A 22,641-nucleotide genomic window follows, 5' to 3' on the forward strand; every position below is an offset into this window, starting at 1 on the left:
AATTACCTCATTTTTTTACAGTTGATCAATAATTTTGATTGTTAACAGTAATTAGAATCAGATTCAAATCTACGACTTGGAATATATGTATAAAATCCATGTATACATAACAATTGATGTATTATTATTATATCAAATTCTATGAGTTCGATTTCCGGCCACGAATAGATAACAGATTTTTCAAAAAAGTAATAATTATTTTACTAGTTGGGCGTTTTTTTAAAAGTTTGCACTATTGTGGTTTTGGGTGTACCCTGTTTAAAATAAAAGATTACGTGAAATTGTAGTATCTATACGAGTATTGTGTTAATAAATTGTAAAGTTTAATTGTTATTATTTCCGTAACAGCCTGTGAATGTCCCACTGGGCTAAAGGCCTCCTCTCCTCTTTTTGAGGAGAAGATTTGGAGCTTATTCCACCACGCTGCTCCAATGCGGGTTGGTGGAATACACATGTGGCAGAATTTCAGTGAAATTAGACACATGCAGGCTTCCTCACGATGTTTTCCTTCACCGTAAAGCACGAGATGAATTATAATAGCAAATTAAGCACATGAAAATTCATTGGTGCTTGCCCGGGTTTGAACCCACGATCATCGGTTAGGATTCCCGCGTTCTTACCACTGGGCCATCTCGGCTGTATATGTTATTATTTATATTGATAATATAAACAAATTATATTATTGTTGTATATTAAAAATAAAATAGTATTTAATGATCGATGAACCCATATTTTGCCATATCCCATTCAATGGTTGTCAGGTTTGAATACCAGTATGTCTAAAATCTGGCTTTATTACCTTCAACTGAAAGTTTTATTGAAGAAATAATGAATCGGTCTTCTGATTGTGATATATGTATTATTACCATTAGTTATTCAAAAATTTAAATTAATTATTCAATTTCAATCTAAAAAACCGCCCACTGTGGAAAATTCAACTGAGTTACGACATTTTCTCAATAAATATATCATATTACTGCGATTCCGGTTTATATTTTAAGAGTAACTACCCTACGGTAACATTCAACAGGCCTCTATTTTGTGTAAGCTTGCATTAGTTTCGTATAACGCAAAATGGTACCACATCTTAGTTGCGTGCGTTATGGATTTCCACTGATTTACGCTGATTACTCGGTAAGTAATTCATATAACTATAAGAATTATACATTTTCAGAACAATAAAAATGTCTGTTTATCTAAAATGAGGTAATTTGATTGAACTTAGTAACTCGTTCTCAGAAATTTGCAAAAGAATTGTTGTAACCGAAAAATCCGTTACGTCCGTTGAGAAATCATTTTTCAGCGGAACAGTTTTCGTAACTAAGTAGAAACTAAATCCGCGTTTACATTGCTAAAATACTTTAATCCTCAAAATTATATATTTACCCGACTGCCCTGAAGGAGGGTAATGTTTTCGATACATTCATAATATACGTATGTATCTTTGGAATACTCTGTAACCTAAACAGCTTGATTACTTTTAGTATTTCTTTTTTTTCTATTCAGTCGGATATTTTAGATTTTTCCTAAAAATATTTTTTATCTTGTATATTATGATTTTAATAATCTTTTAAAATTGAAAGTGGAGCTGTAGTATAGTAAATTTTATAAATCAATTTAATAAGACATACTAAGATATTATTGTTGAAGATATTGAAATGGCACTCACTGCGAGAGTAAGAAAATAAATGAGCTAACGGAACATGAAAAAGAAAAGAAGCGAAAGAAGTGGTGAGAACAGAAACGTAAATAGAAAGAAAAACAAGTTTTAAATAATCAAAATACTACTATATATCAAAATACTATCTATAAAAAAAATGAATCTACAAGAAAAAAACTAATAGGAAGAGATTAGTTAGAAACTACAATAATGCCCTAAAAAAATCTGGTGTTAAAAACAGCAATTCAAACAAGCAAGAAAACAATTGTATTGTTACAAAAAAGTAACATAAAAAAATTCAAAGTCGAAAAGAAAATTTGGATATAATGAAAGCCAGAGAAGTTTTGGAAATTTAGTATATAGAAATTTAGTTAGGTAGCTTAGAATAAAATTCAATGCTTTTATACAAATGTGTACGACTACATTTTTCACCCCGTTCAGTTAAGTGACGGTCCACCAAAGAAGACACAATTGACTGTTAAATATTTCTTTTTTTAATATTCGCCGGGAGGGCAAATGACTGTACTCCACCTGATGGCAAGTGGTAGTAGAGCCCAAACGCGACGACGGCCAGTACAGACGGGAAAAATGTTCTGCACTGGCCGCCTTCGCCTTGCCGGCCCGCACGATGCCTCTTCACGCCTCGTTTGAAGGAACCCGGGTTGTAAGAGGAGAGGAACACGTGAGCTGGTAAGAAATTCCATTTTTTGGAAGTGCGACAAAGAAAGGAGTTGTCAAATTTCTTTGTTCGCGATGGAATTGATGTCACAGTTAGGCGGTGACATCGAGAACCAGCTCGCGTGGACTTAAGAAGGAAGGGGGAAGCAGGAATTAGAGAGAATTATTCATCAGAGCACTCGCCGTGATACAGTCGATAAAAAGCGCTCAGTGCTGCTATCTCACGACGCAATTGTAAAGGTTCAAGAGTGTTTGTGACCTTTACGTCGCCAATAATGCGTACTGCACGTCGCTGCAACCGGTCCAAGGCCTCCAGTAGGTACTTAGCGGAGCCATCCCAAAGGTGCGAGCAATATTCAACGCAAGACCGTACCTGTGTTTTGTATAACAGGCACAGTTGTTGTGGCGTGAAAAAACGCCGCACCTTGTTCAGAACTCCGAGTTTCCGTGAAGCTGTTTTTATAACAGCCTCGATGTAATCCCCTTGACTAAGGTCGCAGCGAACGTCAATCCCCAGCATGGCGATTTTGGTTTGTATCTCCAGCGGAGTACCACAGAGGGAGGGAAGAGGGGAAAATGCTGACTTATTCGCTGTGAGAGCGCATACCTGTGTTTTATTGGCATTTAACTCAACAAGATTATCATAGCCCCATTTGGCGATGAGCTCTAATGTCCTATCGAGTTCAATGACAAGATCCTTCCGCCTCTTCTCAATTTCTGTACTATCGTCTGCATAGCAATGTATGTTCCCAAGAGAGAGCATATCATTGATATGCAAAAGAATGAGTGAGGGGGATAGCACAGATCCCTGGGGGACCCCAGCATTCACTACATAGAATTGTGAAGCGCAACCATCAACTAAAACACGAAGGCTACGCTTGTGTAGGAAGCTAGCAATCCAGGTGCATAGTTGGAGAGAAGACTTCTGTGCCAGACCGTGTCGAAAGCCTTGCAGATATCGAGGCTGACAGCCAACGATTCTCCATGCTTGTCGATAGCTTCACCCCAGAGGTGTGTTACGTACGCTAGAAGATCACCTGTGGACCGTTTTGGTCGAAACCCGTACTGACGATCATTAATTAGACAGTGATCTTCTAGGTAATGGATCAGTTGGTTGTTTAAAATCCGTTCCATCACCTTACAAAGTACTGAGGTGACAGCTATTGGCCGATAATTTGCCGGGTCAGACCGATCCCCTTTTTTGGGAACCGCTTGCACATTAGCTCTTTTCCAAGCCTCCGGCACACATCCCGAAGAGAGAGAAAGTTGGAACAGGCGCGTTAACACAGGAGACAGCTCCGCCGCGCACTTCTTCAGCACAATGGCTGGTATTCCATCGGGACCGCTAGCTTTCCGTATATCGAGTGATTGCAGCTCCGCACGCACATCACGTTGCCTGATTTTGATGTCAGGCATCGAATGGCCACATGACGTTATTGTAGTTGGCAGCGCACTACAATCATCGATGACGGAATTATCGGCAACGAGTTTAGCCAGGAGATCAGCTTGCTCTTGCGGACTGTGAGCTAGCGATCCGTCAGGATTTCTGAGCGGTGGCAGCGAAGGTTGGCAGAAATTGTTTTGCACAGACTTGGTCAGACGCCAGAAGCTACGGGAGCCCCTAGGATGCAAAACAAGGTCATGACCAATCTGTACAATGCGCTGTGCATCCGCTCTCGTGTATGTCTTTCTAAATAATAATGGACAAGGCTCTTTTACATTTGTTGTTATGCAATTTTATTAATTTTATCATTTACATATAATATTATTTTGATCTCAAATTAATGCCAAAAATGATGAAATATAAGTCTGTTTTTGTCGTTTTGTAATTCTTTTTTTTTCTTTAATTATTATATATGCGTTTTGAATATTATATTTTTATTTTACCCTAAAATTAAGACAAAATTAAAGTTAATTCTTCTATATTTCTATTAATATATGATAAACTACACAGTGTTTTGTGTGATTTCTGTTTTTATGATCATTTAGACATCACAGATTTAATTAATGTTAACATATATATATGTATATTGCATAAAATATATGTGCAAAAAAATAGCATTTTTTAAAATCACGCAAACTTTTAAAAAAATGCCTATTTATTTAGTTGTCAGTAAAATGGACGTCGAAACATATTTAGGCATTTTTATGTTCCTCTTTAGTTTGTGATTTAGTTCTATGCACAAAAAAAAATTCGTGTAATTTTTTTTAACGTTGCTATGTGTAGTGATAACCGAAAATGTGCTAAAATAATTGTTCGATGATTTGATACTTAATTACTATATTCAAGCGATTCGTTTAAGGATAGTAGTATTGTTTACGATTCTTAATTCAGAAACTACCATTGTTTTGCAGAAGTGGATTTTTAAAAAATAACGGAAATGACAAGTTAAATAAAAAAAAGGAATTAAATTACTAACGGAAAATCACTGTTTAACATTAATAGAGAAATTTACCACTATGACACAGCTTAGGTGAAAGTAGAGTTCCGATCTTCAGGAGCAAAAAGAGGCCCATCATGGCGAGGGGTTCTTTTATAGCCCGGTGCCCGTATGTTGTCAGTCTTTTCGACTGATTCCTTACACTGTGGCTATTCATTATTTACTTGGAAAAATGGCGATTTGGATGTACACGATGTTGTTATCGGAACTTTGGAAGTAAAATTAAAGTGAATATGAATAGTTTATTGGTATACTGCTGTTTTATGATTCAGGATATAGCTAAATATAGCTAAGCGACCAGAAAATTTCATGGAATATGTAGGTTTCTTTAAATTTTCTGTTTCTTCGATTGAAATATAGGTTACCATGAGATTTTCTATGACGATGACGGATACTGGTGTTTTAATAAAAACATGTAAACGTCAATCATACAATTTACCGGGAAGGTCATTAAAACTAATATTATAAATTGAACAATATATTTATTTATAAAAATACAGTTTTTTATCTCAATAGAGATATCTAATACACAATTTGCAAATAGTTAACAATAAATATATATAAGCATTTCACAATAAATTACCATCTAAACTAAACACGCTCAAAGTAAAACGCACACTTTGTACTTCGAATTGGAAATTAAAGATTTATCTGTTTTGACTCATATTTCGATATTTAGTTTTGTGCTCTATCTAAGAAAAGCATTATGGCATTATTTTTAATAATAAAATTAAGACTAGGAAACTATTTTGCTAAAATAATTAACACCAACAGCTACACTAAAACATTCAAACAATTTCATGATAAATTGAAATAAAAACGATATAACAAACAATGGGACTCGGCAATTTAACTAACATTGAAACGATTTTATATATATAATATATAATAAATCGTCCTTATCTCTATATAATATGTAAAATCGATTTTAATAATAATAATTTCAATGATTCGCAAATAGTGATAATTCGTAGAGCATATTCAAAAGAACACATGCGATTACCGTAATTACTTATATCTTTAAAAGATTTATTCGTACCTAAATTTATTATAATTATATTATTGCGGTAAATTATCAAATGATACGTAAAGTACCTATTCTCACAGCACTTGGCAAAATCGATAACAGCTTCCGAGATAAATATATGTCGGAAGAATTAAATTGTATAATAACGACCGTTTAAAAGTGTCGGTTAACATTTTTAAAATAATTACTACATGTATGACGCCGACGTGACACTAGTTCATTGGATATAGATTTCTAAAGTCTTAAACACTCTGTTTAAATTGCACCTAATTGTTTTATCTAAGTGTTCGTTAAAGATGTTTACCATCGCTCCATTTTTTCTTAGACCTCTCAAAGGCTTCCATAATACAAGATCTGTAAAATTAATATCGGTTGACAGTCATATGAAGTATATGTACAAATATATTCGGAACAGATTCATTAAAAAGGTTATTTAAATGTGTGGTTCTGGCACAATATAATAGTACCGCAATATTTTAACCGTTTGTTGTAATGACTGATTGTTTTTTTTTTATATGTATCCATTAATACCATCCGAGTTTAGTTTATGGAACCAACATATCATCAAAAATATATAATAGGAGTCGGAGTCAGATGGCTTGTCATAAATTAGTGTTTTGAATCACATCGCGTGATGAGTCGTATAGGGTGTACCCTGACCTGAAGAGCGACTGGTGCAGGATGTAGGCGGACACGTGTCCCGCGTCGACGTAGCGCACCTCCGCTCCCGGCCAGATCTCCTCGAGCGTGCCCACGTCGTCGCGCGGCACGTACGCGTCGTGTTTGGCGCACACCGCTACGACAAGTGCCGGTACATATTACATACGTTGAGCAATAATCACATACAAGACGAGCTTGCACAAAGCTTGTCTGGGTAGGTACCACCCACTCATCAGATATTCTACCGCAAAACAGCAGTACTTGGTATTGTTGTGTTCCGGTTTGAAGGGTGAGGGAGCAATTTTACAGTAAATTATATTTAATCTGTACTGTGTCCGGTCTCCACCCTTCTAGAAAACATTCTAGACGTTAGAGTAGGAATCAAAATGTTAAGTATTTTGTTACATCACATCGTATATATTTCCAATAAATTATTTTCATTTTAAATTTATTTATAAAAAACAAATTTAACATTTTAAAATATATAAACCTACCTATAATTAACGAAGTATCGAAAGGTATCGAGAAATTACTCAAGTGGGTGCATTCGTCCATGATCCCGCGCATGAACTGTAACGCCTCTCTATCTCTCCAATGGATTTTTCCTATATCTATCTTTTTCCCGCTCGGTTTAAAAAATGGTAAATTGACCCAAAGATCAGATGTAAAATCTGATACGGTCCAAGGTTTTTTATCTTTTTTGTCTGTTGCAATCGTTAATTCTGTGCTCTCAGTTGTTTTAATTTCATTATCCGATGTTTTCTGTTTCACTATTTTGTTTGAAGTGTCATCAAATAGTTCTTTGTGATTATCACTAAGATTTTCATTACGATTTTTGGACTCGACTTTGTTGGTTTCATTTCTTTGCTGTGGTGTAGCTTCCATTTCCAGATCTGTGAAATCAAGAATGTGGGTCAAGCAACTCTTTAAACAATCTATTTTAGCTTATTTAGTAAAAAATACACACCTTTATATTTCAGTAATAACAATTTGATTCTTCCATCAGTTAATTTATTTATATTCTCAATATCTTGCGGTTCTAATTCAAAATTCTTATTCGATGTTAATTTATTATACAGTACTTCAGTAATCTTGTTATTTTCAAGCATTTCTTTTAAATTTTCTTTGAATTTTTCTTCATCCTTGTTTGACATCCACTTAGTGTTAAAAGGCACATTTGGTTTTATCGCGATATCTTTATTGCTATCTTCGGTTACTTCGCTGTGTTTGTCACTGACATCCTCTTTGTAAGTAATATCGACCTTTTTAAGCGTGTTGCGATTCAAGGAATCTATTATGGCATTTTGAGGTTTTGTATCAGTGCTAGGATTCGGACTACTCTCCATATTTTGTGAATACGTACGAGCGAATTTCTTTCCGGCAAGAAAAGCTTCATCGACTATCGTTACCATCTTCGAAAGTTTTTCTCTATAAGCCCCATCAGAAAGATATTGATCTTCTAAAAGATCCCAGTTTATGGATTGAGACATTACGCCCTAGAACAAAATTAATTGAAATTGGTTAATTAAAAGATCAACACCGTTTTGGTTTATTTTGCGAACGAGATGTGATCGGTTTTTTTTGTTAAAAAACGACCTATCATCCACAAATTTCCTAAAATTATCTTTTGTATTTCCTAAACATCAAATAAAGTTGTAAGAGTAATTAAACACCGTTAATTTTCTTAATTTAATGATGGGTTTGATGGGTATAAGCTTGATGGAAATCTTAACAGTGTCAATGTTTTGATTTCCCATAGAAGAATTTCCCTAATGAATAGAAGAAACGAAGTCTAAAAGTATGTCATCGATGTAGGTCATAAGTCATTTTGAAATATCTTCAATTAAAGAGATAAATTAAACGTAAAGGGATCACCAGTTCAAAGCATAGGTTCTACCGAGAGAAACCGACAAGATACTTGAAATAGGTATTCGATTCTAATAATAAAGAATCGACGTATTCACTTTGCGGAGTCTGAATATGGTGTTTTGTAAAACAAACGTAAACGTCGTGCTTAAAATATTTGTCAGACTGTAGAATATAACATTCGTTTCAGTGCGCTGCGAGAACATATAGAAAATATAAAGAATAATATGATTCACGAGTCACAATTTTTTTATTGTTTAAAGGGTACTTGCAGTTTCATTATATGACAAGATTAAATTTTTACCTGAAGGAATACAGCAGATGCGGTTGACCATGACAAACATGGCACGAGAACCAGTGGTTTCGGCCAGTTCGTAGCGGCTAATGACGCCATCTTTAAAAAAGGTTTTCTATTTTATCGAAGTTTAATTAATATTCATAGAAAAATTAAATGGAACATATTAAAATACAATAAATAACAATATATTAATGATTTATATGAAAGATAGATTTTTGGGTATTATTTGAATTGCAGTTTTTAAAGGCGCGGTGAAAAAACATGGTAGAGGCAACTCTGTTTGTTAATTTCAGATCTCTTACGGTTGCTTTACGAGGTGATATAAAAATCATAGAAAATTATAGAAATCATATAAATTAACAAATAGAAATCATAGAAATTAACAAAAAGCTCGCAGATTCAAAATCCGGGAAAGAAGCATTGAGTGTATGCTTAATTTATGTTTATATTTATTCCATATTTAAACTATAAAAGAAAATATCACGAAGAAACCTGCATGTGTCGCATAAAATTAAATTAATTTGGTATTTTATATGGTATTTTTGTATATGTTTATGTTTTTACATGACCGCCCATAGAAAGTCCCGTAACACCGAGAGGGCCGAGCCCATTTCGCTCGCACCAGTGAAACAGCACCAACGACTCCAGTATCAGGCAGCCGCCCATCACAAATATATCCGAAACATTGTGTAGTGATGATCGGCTGTAGACAGAACACGGGTATATAAGTCTTTTTTTGATTTTAGGTAGGTACCAGATGAGCAAAGATACCACCACATTCTGCAATATATAAAAAAATATATATATATTATTAAATATAAATTTGTTGTTATATTAATTTAATGAAACTCACATTTGATCTGTAGGTTTACGAAGGCCATAAAAAGGATTCTCAAGAATAATTCCACCGATACCTGCTTCCTTTATTAATGGTTTTACCATGAGGTTCCTCCGTCGCCAAAAAAACTATTAAACAATTACACAGACATCAAACTAAACTAAAATAAATCCAAATTATTGTGTATATTGTAAGTAAATAAAAAAAACGATGCATAAATAAAATTATAAAAAGCGATTGCAATCAATATGGCAAGCTTAAACGATGGCGTCTAAAGAATGTGTGCATATATATGAGTCATATATTTATGGGAACGTGTGTTATAAGCTATTTATCACTCATCTGAATTGTGAGCCAAAAATTTATATTTGCTGTTTAATATAAACAAACTAAAAATATCTGCATTAATATTATATTTATTAACAAACATTTCTAGAACATTTTCACTTTCAAGATGAAATAATTGTATAAAAACTAACTTTTTATACAGTACAGTAACAGCCTGTTAATGTCCCACTGCTGGGCTAAGGCCTCCTCTCCCTTTTGAGGAGAAGGTTTGGAGCTTATTCCACGGGTATTTTTTTTTTTTTACAGGGTATTAAATAATTCGTATACCAAGTAATTTATTATAATGAGGTAAGTAGTAAGTTATAATAAACATTTGTCTCTAGTAAAACATACATGTTATGTTGTTAACAAAAAATATAGAGGTGAATTGTACATTCTATTTATATTTTTCAATGGTTTAGAATTTGTTAGTGGTTTTTAATAAACGGCAATGCTAGTGGATTACAAAAATTTTATTAATCAAGGAAATCTTTATAGAGGTTTGTTCTATTAAATTTTCACTGTATTTTACCTTGAAAGTGATTAAGTGTAAAAAAATGTAAAATGACATCTCAGATTTTCTTAATTTAATTAAGTTCTTGTTTGAATATTATGTTTTTTTTTTAAGCTGTGTATTTAAGTGCATTGTGTAAATGTTTATAAAAGTTACTACAAGTTTAATTTCTTGAATTTAATTGAAAATTAATAATTATGTTATTGCTGTTCTTACATGATCACCTGTCCCCGCTAAATGTAAGCAAACAGGTTTGCAGTGAGGGTCAGGCCAGTGGACTGGCAACAAAATTTGGAAGTGAGCTTTCTGTGCTATTTCTGGTACTATACCCGGTAAATGCTTCTCCAATGGTGTTAAAAAGTATCCTTCTAGTAGATGACAATCTGTTAGGTTTTGTTCCTATAAGTTTTGAATTAGAAATGAATAGAATTAACTTTTTTTTCATCTATTTCACTTCATAATTTATTATTGTTAAGATAGTTATTTTAAGATTAAATTAGATTTGATTAAGATTAAATTTGATTTTTTATGCATACAGTGAAAATTATGTTTAATAACATCCAAATAAAAATGGAATAAAATATATTTTTGTTACAACTTCAAAGTTTACTTTAGATCTTACCTTGGTTATTGTAACTGGATAGTCTTTATCAACTAATTTAAAACATTCATCACGATTTGACACAATCTTCCTGAATTCAAATAACCTAAAACATGTGTTATGAAATTTATAAGCTTGTTATAGATACATAATTATAATATGATTGTATACATTTAACCTTAAATTAGTAAGAAGGAATTCAAAAATACCACGATAAATGCTCTTACCTTCTTAAATTTTCTGGTTTCCCCCAACCTTTTGTAAAAAATTTCGTTAAGAGTATACTTCGGTAAACGGCGTCTAATTTACTGGCGGACATTTTTCGGCTAATGGGCGGGTGAAAAAATAATTGTTCTAATTTATAATACTTTTTACGCCGTTCATTATCCGTCAATTTATTTTAAAGAAAAAATCATAAGATTGTCATTCATGTCAATATTGTGAATTATGAATATGAAATTGTCAGTGTCAACACCAGCCCAATAAAGTCAGCTGTTTAACGGTGTTTTGTTTTTCGTTTATTAACTGATAAAAGAAGAAAAGAGAAAAATATAGAAGTACTTACATAAGATATGCAATAAGTAATAAATAAGGTAATATTTTTTATTACTTTTACATAAATTTTAAATAATGTAAGGAATATACAATTTAGCTACTTAAAGCACAATAATGATTAATATTTTGTAGTTATCAGGTCACAAGTATTATATTATAAAGAGTCAACAGAATTTCTGCTAAGCAGCAAAGGTAGTAATTAATTAGTTATATAATATTTATAAGTTGGTGACGTGCTCGTCTATCGACGATAGCATTAGCATAAGCGGTTAAAAAATAAAACTGATGTAAGCTGTAATAAGTATAATATGGTGGACAAATTAACTACTAACAAACTGCTCTGAAATTTATATTTCATTGAATGGAATTACTTTGTAGTATTATATATATATTTATATTTTATTGTATGTTATTAATTCCTAGCGTCCCGCCCGGACTTCGTCCGGTTTGAACAATTGTTTAAGATTTTTTAGGGGAATATTTTTAATTCTTTGAGTTACATTATTGCAATTTTCGTAGAGATCTTTTTTATATTATTAAAATACAGCCTATGTTAATCGCTGAATTTTTTGAAGTTTTTTGAGTTTATCCATTACAAACAAACATACAAAAAATCAAATCTTATCGCTTTATTATATTAGAAGTATATAGATTACTAATTCCCCAGCCCAAAAATAGAAATCAAGATAAGACATCTATAAAATAGCTTTCTTTTTCAAAACGATCATCTGTCTATTTGTCTCAATAGTTATTTAAAATTATAACATAGAAAGATTCAATATAAATTGACCTAATTGTCGTCGGTACTGTAACCTATTCTATCTCTATGATAAGGTCATATTTATATTGCGTTATTTGATAGTAATTGTACCTACTGAGAATTACTTATCTAACAAGCTGCGCGTTATTTCTTAACTAAGCCTTTATTTCTTTTCTGTACTTTGAATGAGGATGATTTAGTGCTCAAAATTGTGACAACTCATCCTAATTTTGTAATAATGTTATGCAGACCCGATTTCGGTAAGCGCCGCAATAGACTATAAAATCTATAGACGTTCAAAATCTAAGTTTGTATATTGGTTATGTATAAATGGAAAATATATTGCTCCCTTTTAGGTAGTTTTTTTATTTATACGTAGGTACCTAATTGTAGTGTACATTCAATTTTATGTGTTTTATTTAATTTAGTTCGCAAAGCTGAATACAATTACATAATCAACGTTTGCCGGTATGAACAGTTAAAAAAATAAACGCACGACTATTTTATGGCATAGTCAAACATTAGTGATATATCGAAGGGTGAAATCGCCTTCGCCCCCTTAGTACAGCTCCGTTGAGCCACAAGCGGAGTACAGCACGGGAGGGGCCGCGGATGCATTATTATGACACGATCCAGCAGCCCGTTTGGGCTTCGATCCTGACCAAAGAGGTCCATCGCAGAGGTTAAGAAGCCCACACAACTCGATTCCCCCCTCCTCCTATGAACTCTGAAGGTATCCGCTGCATTAAAAAAGGTATTATATATGAACACAATAAATAACAATACAAGAATTGATTGTATCCTACTAGATGCAAACATAGCATGCTGTTTATACATATATATTAATTGTGAATTGTTAATAAAACAGGTATAAGGAAACGAATACCTATATGTACTGAGTTTGAAAGGAATAGGTACTTCTTCATGCACTTTATTATATTTTTAAGTTAAGCCAAATAATACGACATGTGTCAAATTAAACTGTAAGTGTACCAACATGTAACAGTAACAGCCTGTGAATGTCCCACTGCTGGGCTAAGTTCTCCTCTCCCTTTTTGAGGAGAAGGTTTGGAGCTTATTCCACCGTGCTGCTCCAATGCGGGTTGGTGGAATACACATGAGGCAGAATTTCAGTGAAATTCGACACATGCAGGTTTCCTCATGATGTTTTCTGTCACCGTCAAGCACGGAATTATAATAATAAATTTGGCACATGAAAATTCAGTGGTGCTTGGGTTTAAGCCCACGATCATCGGTTAAGATTAACGCGTTCTTGCCACTAGGCTATCTCGGCTCCACTAGGCCATCTCGGCTGTACATGTGCTTGAGAGTATAACTATGAAATTAACATATTTTTTTTAAGTCATAAACAGATCGTTCAATTAATTCAAAATGAAATGACAGATAAAAATATATTGTTATTCCTTTCTTTATAATGGTAATTTATTTTAAAGACTTACGTAATCTATGTGGGTCGAATAATTTAGTTACTAAGCAAGAAAAACAATCTGTTCTAAGTCCATAGCCATAAATACATGGTAATATTGGTATTTAAGGAGGATAATAGGCGGGTTTCTTGAACCGATTCTCTTCTTTGAATTTTATTTATTTTTTTATTATGTATATTATTTAAATTTGAATGATTTGTATAAATTTTATTTTTGGGATCAGTTAAAAATAAAATATTTTAACGATGATCATAATATATACTTAGCTACTATCTTCTACTGGTGGTAGAGCTTTGTGCAAGCTCGTCTGGGTAGGTACAACCCACTCATCAGATATTCTACCGCAAAACAGCAGTACTTAGTATTGTTGTGTTCCGGTTTGAAGGGTGAGTGAGCCATGACATAACATCTTAGTTCTCAAGGATGGTGGCGCATTGATGATGTAAGCGATGGTTAACATTTCTTACAATGCCAATGTCTAAAGGCGTTGGTGACCATTTATCATCAGGTGGCCCATATGCTCAAAAGCACAATTTATAGCTATAGAAATATCAGTAATTCTTTAAAAATTGCTATGTAAATACATTTTACTGTTTATTATATAACAAAATGTATGCACGGTCACTGACTATATATTCTGCACAATTAGGCTTGTCTACTTGGTTTTTGTTTTCGCGGCTATAAATTTTAATTTATTTTCCTTAAAAAAATCCGCAAAACCAGTCATCTCAAAAGAGTTCTTGGAATGTACAATGAAAGAACGAGTTATGTTGCGTAAATGATACGTTCAATAATGTATTTATTGAAAATGTATTCCCAAGTTTACGCAGTAATATATATTATATGTATTGTACACGTATTGGATAAAATTAAAAGTATAGCATTATCTTTCGATTTTAGATTTGGTAAGATGTTCAATTCAAGCAAGCACCAGCTACTTTTCAGGAACTTAATTTCTGTTTCTAATTCACTAAGTAGCCGACGGTAAAGCAAAACAGCAAGAAAATTTAATTCGACATATTATGTACCTGTTTGTTAAATGTGAAATTCTGATTCACGTCGGTCCCCACTACTCTGTGTTGAAGTATGTATATAAGATATTCTTCAATCCTTCTGCTGAGGAGGGAGGGAGGCCTTCGTCAACCATTTTCGGTTAGATAAAATATTTTTGTTATTATAAATTGCATTCAACTTTCTAGCTTAGGTATATTTGTTACACATTACTTGGTTAAAAATATATTTGTACGTCTTTCGTTTTCTCTGTATAAACGGAAATAGCACCGAGTTAGTCTGTCTACGTCAGAAGTTTTTTCAAAGCAAACATACATAATGTTTAACTTGTCACTTATATGTTAACTTGAACAGGATCTTAATTGATGATCTAATTAAAAATTGAAGATTTAAACTATTATTGTATTTTTACTTATCAATAGATGAGAAATATTTGTAATGTTAATATAACTTTCACCGGCCAGCTCATACACGACCATTCACTGCTTGTTGTTACAGTGTAATGAGTAAGTGAGCAGGTGGCAGGAAAGAGGATGCTATAAGGGCGTCTTTTCGTCAATTGGACGGATTTACTTAATTTTTGTTAAAATTAAAATATATGTTTATATTTTATTTTAATTTGATATTTTATAACTGTTTGTCGTCCTAATAATAAATAAATACTGAGAAAAGAAGCTGATATTGTTATTATTAAGTATATTATTTATGTATTCTTGCTATCAGGTCGTTGAAATAAGGATTTTATATTTATATAATGCGTTATAATAAAGAAGTTAAGTGATTGTAATGGTTCACATTTATCTATTTAACAACAAAAGATGCAAACTTACATCCCCTCCTCAATTTAAATAACTTTGGGGTAAAGTTGCCAAAAAAGTTTTCTGTTAACTCTTTTCAATACATAATGTATCTATATGTACATATTTAATATTCAAATTGTAGATCTTGCTTCGTACCAAATAATTCAAAATTGATTCATTGTTAACCTTTAAAAGCATATTACAGACAGACAGCGTTACCTTTGCACTTATAATATTATTAAAGATTTAATTATATTGAATTCTTATTTTATTAATGACCATAATGTATAATTAGTATACCGTTTCCTTATCCACTTCTATCCGGAAATGTCTGAAGTTAACCTTGTTTATAAATTAATTGTGTCTTATTAAGTTAATATAGAACAAACATATGGTGCACGCTCCTTTTTTATTAAATACCAAAACACTGCATTTAAAAAAGTAAAAAAATAAAAACAATTAGATCATCATTTTATTAAAATCTATTTAGCAATATAAGGAACTGTGAATAATTAATTATTGACGGATGTGAAATGATATTTTATAATGCAGATTTTGGCGGCAGTTAGTCAGTCGAATTTGCGATGCGTAGGCGCTGCCAGATGGTATAAGGACACTGTCTTGAGAGTTGAAGGCACGTTTTCCTCTCTGCGACACACACGGACGGACAAGTGTAAGTGTCTCTAGTGGTCGCTATTTGTTAATTAAGATAATTTATAAATCTGTATATATTTTTATAAGTGTATCAAGTGCGATGAAGTAGAAGTGATGTGTCCATTTCTTTGTTTATAATATCACCTAAAAGATTGATTTAAAAGGTTCCAATTGTTATAAATAAGGACATCGATTTATTTCATAGTATCAATTAAGTAATTAACACTTTTTAAGTGTTTTAAGTGCTTTCAGAGCAAAAAAAATGAAGTTTTTCATAATCGTAGTATTTATGTACGCTTATAGTTTCATTAGTTTAACAATTTTTTTTTTTTTTTAGAATAGGAAGGCGGACGAGCATATGGGCCACCTGATGGTAAGTGGTCACCAACGCTCTTAGACATTGGCATTGTAAGAAATGTCAACCATCGCTTACATATCCAATGCGCCACCAACCTTGGGAACTAAGATTTTATGTCCCTTGTGCCTGTAATTACACTGGCTCACTCACCCTTCAAACCGGAACACAACAATATCAAGTATTGCTGTTTTGCGGTAGAATATCTGATGAGTGGGTGGTACCTACCCAGACGAGCTTGCACAAAGCCCTACCACCAGTACTGAGATATGTTGAAAATTTATAGGCTATCATAAAAAAATATTATGAGACATTTAGGAATAGGTATTCTATTATTATTAGATATTTAGGAATTATACCAATTACAATCACAGTTTCCGAATTGAACGAAAGTTTATACCGTATATCTTTTTATATGTTTTTTCGGAATAGTATACCGAATAGCGTTCATTATTCTGATATTGACGTATGTTAAATATTTGTATAGCCAACTATTGTTCTTATGGGTTTTGCTCACATTAATTATTAAAGATTTTTTCCATAGAATAAGTTAAACAACTAGAATAACTAATACTTACTAAATAATAGACGTAGCACCGTACGTCGTTTTATGCGTCAGCACTTGCATTACTATAAAAAAAGATTTAGTCTTAACGAAGTTTAAAATTTTGCGCAATTATGTATTTGCGATGCTTATAACGAAGTCAAACTTTAATACATAATAATTAATTAAATGATTTTAACCCATTTCATTGCTTATAATTTTATTTATCTTTTGTTTTAGATGGAGGGAAAACTTATGTGTTTAGCGTCTCTGGCGCTGTTGGCATTCGGCCACAGTGTTGACGGTAAGTACAAACGTATTTATATGTATATATATTTATACGGACCCATTGCTCTGCAGTGCGTTTATATTAAAGAATTTTCAAATATAACGTACTGCTTACAAAATTCTTGAAGCTAAAAAAAAAAAAAACTTAAAAGTTTACCTATTACTTCGGTCAAATATTATTATTTTTGGGTTAGTTATGTTGTTATCTTGTTGGTTTGTGTTTGATTAGCAAAACACACGTTATCACATAACCATGCGGAATCGACCCACGTGTGTAATTAAATAAATAATCAATCATATGCCTTTGTGTCCGTCGTACTCATATTTTATTCAAGCTTTATTCATATTAATTATTCTGTTTTAACAGCCGTTACCCATTATTATCTATACAATTTTAGATTAAATAAAAAAAATACTTTTTACTACAGTACTAGTTTTGTTTATATTGTATTTATTGTATATAGTAAAAAACATTTTCGCAGGTATTAAACCTTGTAATTTTTGTGTATATAATAAAAATAAATCTGAGATATAACTGCAGACGAAATAAGAGTTTTGCATATTTTAATAATTGATCACTCACTTTATCACCCACGATTCTAATGAACAATAATATTTACATAACTATATTACGTGTAGCTTCGTTAATCAATCGACCACGTATTGTTACATTAAACTTCCGAGGTCCGTTGCGTGGACAAGGACAAAAGGTCCTATGTGGGCGATAACTCGTTTACACCCTTATACGGTTATCCCAAGGTGAGACTGAGGCTTCACGATCTCATAATGTAATGTAATTATGCAAACAGTCTGCGTTGCTTAATATTGGCAGAGACAGATTTTATCTTTTTATTGGTTTAGTGTATAGCTTGTACGTTTCTATATTTCTGATCCTAATTGTCAGGGCCTGGGTCGGGTAGATAAAAAAATATTTGGCGTGGCAAGGAAATCAGTAGTAGTAGCCACAAGATTCAAAGTCGGCGTGATTTGTCTCTGGTGCTGTCGGATTGTATTACCATTGTATTATGACAGTCAGGGAATAGAATGCACATTTGTTACCGCACACTCATGTGAACTATAATAATATATGTCCAGCGTAGTTAATTTCCGTTAAGAAAGGTCGACACGACTGAAACCGGTCAGGAGGTCATCAACATCATTATTCATTGCTTGATATACGAACACAATCTTCGGCAAAAACTTAATACATGTAACGGTAACATTAAAATAAAATTTCCTTTAATTTTAAGCCCAACGTTATTACAACTATAACCCACGTGGTTACTACGGAAGAAACTTGTACGAGCATGGAAGGTCCATCTCGGACGAGCTCGTCAAGTGTGGTCCGAGTACTTGCGGAGTAGGGGCGCACTGCACTCACGGCAGCGTGAGGCCAGTATGCGCGTGCCTGCCAGGTTACTCCGGGGACCCGCTGTCCCAGTGTGTGAAAATCGAATGTGTTGGTAAGAATACCATTTGTGTAAATAAAGATATTATAACATAATATTATACTTTATTATGCTTTATTATCTTCGAATGGTTTGCAATTTTTATTTATTTTAATATTCCTTTTTAGACAACAGCGAATGTCGTGGACATCAATCGTGTGTCAACCAACATTGTGTCAATCCATGTGAAGGAGCTTGCGGAGTCCACGCCAACTGTGACGTAAGAATAAGATAGAACGATTTTTACTTTCCTGAATACTAAATTTTGATGCATTTGATATTTCTAAGTCACAAACTTGAAGCCTGTTAGTTTCCTTTTTATTTTGTACACATTCGGGATTTTCGTTTAGTATTGAATTTTCTTTTTTTTAAATGTCAGTTCGCTGAATATTTTTCGTGTAAATTTGGTCAATTTTTTAAGTAAGTATATATTGATGATTATTGTGATATATTTTTAATAGACATAAAAAACTATACTTGTTGTTTGGTATACCTACAAAGCTGTTGATATTCTATTAGCTTATATATATATATATATAATACCATTTTGATAACTCACTCGATAGGTTTTTTATTATATTTTGTTTTTTTGGAAACCTATGGTTTCTATGGGTCAAAGTATTTTTCTTAACAATTAAGGTGAATCTATCGATACATCAAGATCCATTAAACCAACTAGGCTCAGGCTAATTCATTTGGGTTTTAAATATTAAATACGAGAGAAATCAAGAGAATTCACGCTATTGGGTCCAGTATATATTGCTTAAGGCGTGCGTTTTCAGGTACGACAACACGTTCCTGTATGCTCTTGTCCCCCCGGATACACTGGAAACCCCTTTACTGCTTGCAGAATAGCTGACCCTGGTAAATATCCTTTAAAATAACAACCGCAATATGTTATACATTTTTTATTTATAAACATTAATGTTATATAGTTCACGCAAAGACAAACATTAATTTTTAACTTAAAAAAAAAGTTGGTAAAATGTTTATCAGGAGCCAAGCAGTGTTTGGTTAAAGAAATATTAAGATTATAAAATAAAAACTTATTTCTTATATTATAGATATTGCAGTCCACTAGTATATTGCTAATGGGACTGTAGTTTTCTGCTAGATTTTTTACTAATTTCTGGAAGTTTAGCCTCAACACAAAATAAATGCTGTTATATATTTGTAATGTAAATTATGTATTAAAATAATAATAAAATTTCAGAAGAAGCATGTCACCCATCTCCTTGCGGACCAAACACCAAGTGCCATGTTGCCAATAATCAGGCTATTTGCACCTGCCTTCCTGGATACAGGGTATGCATAATTTTTTTAAAAGTTTTTGTAGACAGTACTTATTGTACTATTTTTGATACTCATAATATACTTAAAAACTTTTTTGTTTTTAATGTCGATTAATATTTTTGACCCACATAGGGTAGTCCATTAAATGGCTGCAGACATGAGTGCGACTCTGACAGCGACTGCGGTACGCAACAGTCTTGTCGCGACTTCAAATGCGTCAGTCCTTGTAAGGATTGCGGTGTCAACGCTGACTGCGAGACTGTCTCCGCTCACCGTGCCGTCTGCAAGTGCCCGAGAGTAAGTAAAACGATGAAACAATGTAAATTACGTAAAGTTAAAAAATATGTGTGAAATATTAGTTAGTAGGCACTTTAATAAGGCACTTAATTTTTACATTTTAAATGACCTCTTACTTTGCGTCTTTTAAAAAGATATGATTGTATTTTTGGCGACTAAAAGAGACAATTAATCATATTTATTAATATATCAGGGATACCATGGCGATCCCTACCGTATCTGCACAGCCGAATGTTCGTCTGACAGCGAATGCCCCAGCTACAAGCCAGCTTGCGTTTACAACGCATGTATAAACCCTTGCACTAATGCGTGCGGTGTTAATGCCGACTGCAACTTGCGTGGACTGACGCCTGTGTGCTCCTGCCCTAAGACCATGACCGGAGATCCATTCACCTTCTGCAGACCTTTCGAAGCGCGTGAGTAATGTGCTTATGAGTAATACCGTGCTTGTCGATACTATAAATAGCAATTTAAAAGTAATGTAATATGAAAACGTAACTTTTTTGGTAATGTCAACGACGCAAGTAATATAAGCGTACCTAATCTTTTGAACGATTAAAAAAATAATTACAATATAAATATTTGTTTTTGTAATTTCGTATTTTTTTAAGATTGTTTAAGGATACTTGAGCTGAAATTTTAAGCGAAATGGTTTTTTTTTCATAAATCGCCAAATTTAAACTGTAATTTCAAATAATAATCGTAAATGCAGGTGACCTCTGTGAGCCCAACCCATGCGGCACAAATGCGAAGTGCACACCAGGACACGACCGCACCGGCGCCGAGCGACCCGTCTGTACGTGTCCCGCCGGGTACATCGGCAACGCTCTCTCTGCTTGTGAGAAGGTGAGATTTGATAAATATACAGTGTTGACTCTTAGTGATTACGTATATTATATCATAATTTATTACAAGACTGTTATGATAAAATAAACCAGACGTGTATGCCAGATGTCGGACTGCAAAATAATTATTTTAAATGTAATGTACTGTATAGGGTGAATGCGAGCTGGATTCTCAGTGCCCCGACCACCTAGCGTGTGTGGGCTACCAGTGCGTGGACCCGTGCCTCGGCAACACGCAGTGCGGCTCCGGCGCCGTGTGCATGGCGCGCCGACACATCGCCGTCTGCACCTGTCCTGGAGGTAATTCGACTCCTTTTGGTTATATGTTCATTTACTTAGCCAAAAAAGGGTGTTTTTAAAATGTTTCTGGATTATTCAATTGTAAATTAAGTCTAAAAGGAATAAATTGATTGGCCATTTATTAGCTACTTCGAAAATAAATTCCTAGACTATGAGAAATACCTATATTTTTTATTAATGTGGATAATTAACATTAAGTTAATATTATTTTTAATTCTAAACAGATCACCATGGAGATGCTCTCGTAAACTGCTATCAGTCTCATTCAGAAGCGGCTTCAACTCGTTACTACAGATACAAGCGGAATGGAAACTTTACTGATTCAGTAGAGCCTCCGGCAATCTTAACTGTTCTCCCCAGCGACACTGCCAAGGTTGAATCGACTGCCAAAGTTGAATCGACTGCGAACGTTGCATCAACTGCCAACGTTGAACCGACTGCCGAAAAGAAAGAATAAAGAACCCTTACCTATAAAACATTGAATTTAACGAATTTTAAAAATTGATCATATGTTTTAGATTGTCAATTTTTTGACTTTATTTTCTCTAACATGTGATCGATGTAAATTATAGATTTTAAATAAACTTTTTTCATGATGGTCATTAGTATGTTTTATTATCTTTCCTGGTTTATTTATTAACTCCCATAATATTATTAAAAGATTGAATTCTATTGGTCAGTAATAAATATATGTATATTGCAATTAATGCTGTCTAATGGGGAAAAATGCGTATTAATTTATATTAGAACGTATAGAAAATTAAAATAATACTAAGGACAAAAAGAATTTCATTGGAATAAATAGTAATAATACATTAAAAACTTTAAATGCTCTGCTTATTTTTAATTTTCTCTCAGTTCTCGATATATGTATACCACCTACCTACGCTATACTGCGGCTTCCAAACTATGGAACCTATAGGCCTTGCCTATCGAATTGCCTAATAGTTATTAGTTAACTGATTTGCTGCTTAAATGTCCGCTTATTATCCAATAATTATTATTGAAACTTATATACCTTAAGCCTATAACCCTTAAATTAATATATACATACATAAAGGGCCACTTTAGTCTTGGGTCTTGGGACAACGCACGGACTTGTAGCTAGGCTACTACCTGTATTCAAAGTTTTT

At 33.2% G+C, this 22,641-nt stretch overlaps 2 protein-coding genes across 5 annotated transcripts; one reads left to right on the forward strand and one right to left on the reverse strand.

Annotated features, from left to right (window-relative positions):
* Positions 1-5,247: 5,247 nt before the first annotated feature.
* LOC126775389 (protein ABHD18) lies at positions 5,248-11,602 on the reverse strand. 2 transcript variants are annotated; one of them, XM_050497272.1, is made up of 11 exons: positions 11,476-11,602; positions 11,138-11,236; positions 10,932-11,016; positions 10,526-10,708; positions 9,484-9,596; positions 9,195-9,333; positions 8,637-8,726; positions 7,434-7,962; positions 6,961-7,359; positions 6,467-6,602; positions 5,248-6,160 (listed from the first exon to the last, which is right to left on the reverse strand). In XM_050497272.1, the coding sequence occupies exons 2-11, from the start codon at positions 11,227-11,229 to the stop codon at positions 6,097-6,099; spliced, it is 1,830 nt and encodes a 609-aa protein (XP_050353229.1). In that variant the 5' UTR covers positions 11,230-11,236; positions 11,476-11,602; the 3' UTR covers positions 5,248-6,096. The 2 variants fall into 2 exon arrangements, with proteins under 2 accessions (XP_050353229.1, XP_050353230.1); XM_050497273.1 differs by lacking the exons at positions 10,526-10,708; positions 11,476-11,602 and having other exon boundaries at positions 11,138-11,427.
* LOC126775391 (delta-like protein 4) lies at positions 11,485-22,110 on the forward strand. 3 transcript variants are annotated; one of them, XM_050497276.1, is made up of 12 exons: positions 11,485-11,503; positions 16,037-16,157; positions 17,278-17,341; positions 18,576-18,788; positions 18,902-18,993; positions 19,556-19,637; positions 19,987-20,078; positions 20,199-20,363; positions 20,557-20,779; positions 21,076-21,209; positions 21,361-21,508; positions 21,733-22,110. In XM_050497276.1, the coding sequence occupies exons 3-12, from the start codon at positions 17,278-17,280 to the stop codon at positions 21,963-21,965; spliced, it is 1,446 nt and encodes a 481-aa protein (XP_050353233.1). In that variant the 5' UTR covers positions 11,485-11,503; positions 16,037-16,157; the 3' UTR covers positions 21,966-22,110. The 3 variants fall into 3 exon arrangements, with proteins under 3 accessions (XP_050353233.1, XP_050353232.1, XP_050353234.1); XM_050497275.1 differs by lacking the exon at positions 11,485-11,503 and adding an exon at positions 12,344-12,485; XM_050497277.1 differs by lacking the exons at positions 11,485-11,503; positions 16,037-16,157 and adding an exon at positions 12,386-12,485.
* Positions 22,111-22,641: the final 531 nt, after the last annotated feature.

This window comes from Nymphalis io, chromosome 18 (genome assembly GCF_905147045.1).
Source record: "Nymphalis io chromosome 18, ilAglIoxx1.1, whole genome shotgun sequence".
In the NCBI taxonomy this organism is placed as follows: domain Eukaryota; kingdom Metazoa; phylum Arthropoda; class Insecta; order Lepidoptera; family Nymphalidae; genus Nymphalis; species Nymphalis io.

Coding starts and splice junctions, on each gene's coding strand:
- LOC126775391 (XM_050497276.1), top strand. CDS start 17,278: ATGGAGGGAAAACTTATGTGTTTAGCGTCTCTGGCGCTGTTGGCATTC. Junction 20,364..20,556: donor CCGTCTGCAAGTGCCCGAGA/GTAAGTAAAACG, acceptor TTAATATATCAG/GGATACCATGGCGATCCCTA. Junction 21,210..21,360: donor CTCTCTCTGCTTGTGAGAAG/GTGAGATTTGAT, acceptor TGTACTGTATAG/GGTGAATGCGAGCTGGATTC.
- LOC126775389 (XM_050497272.1), bottom strand. CDS start 11,229: ATGTCCGCCAGTAAATTAGACGCCGTTTACCGAAGTATACTCTTAACG. Junction 10,709..10,931: donor ATCCAGTTACAATAACCAAG/GTAAGATCTAAA, acceptor CAAAACTTATAG/GAACAAAACCTAACAGATTG. Junction 6,603..6,960: donor CGATACTTCGTTAATTATAG/GTAGGTTTATAT, acceptor CACTTGTCGTAG/CGGTGTGCGCCAAACACGAC.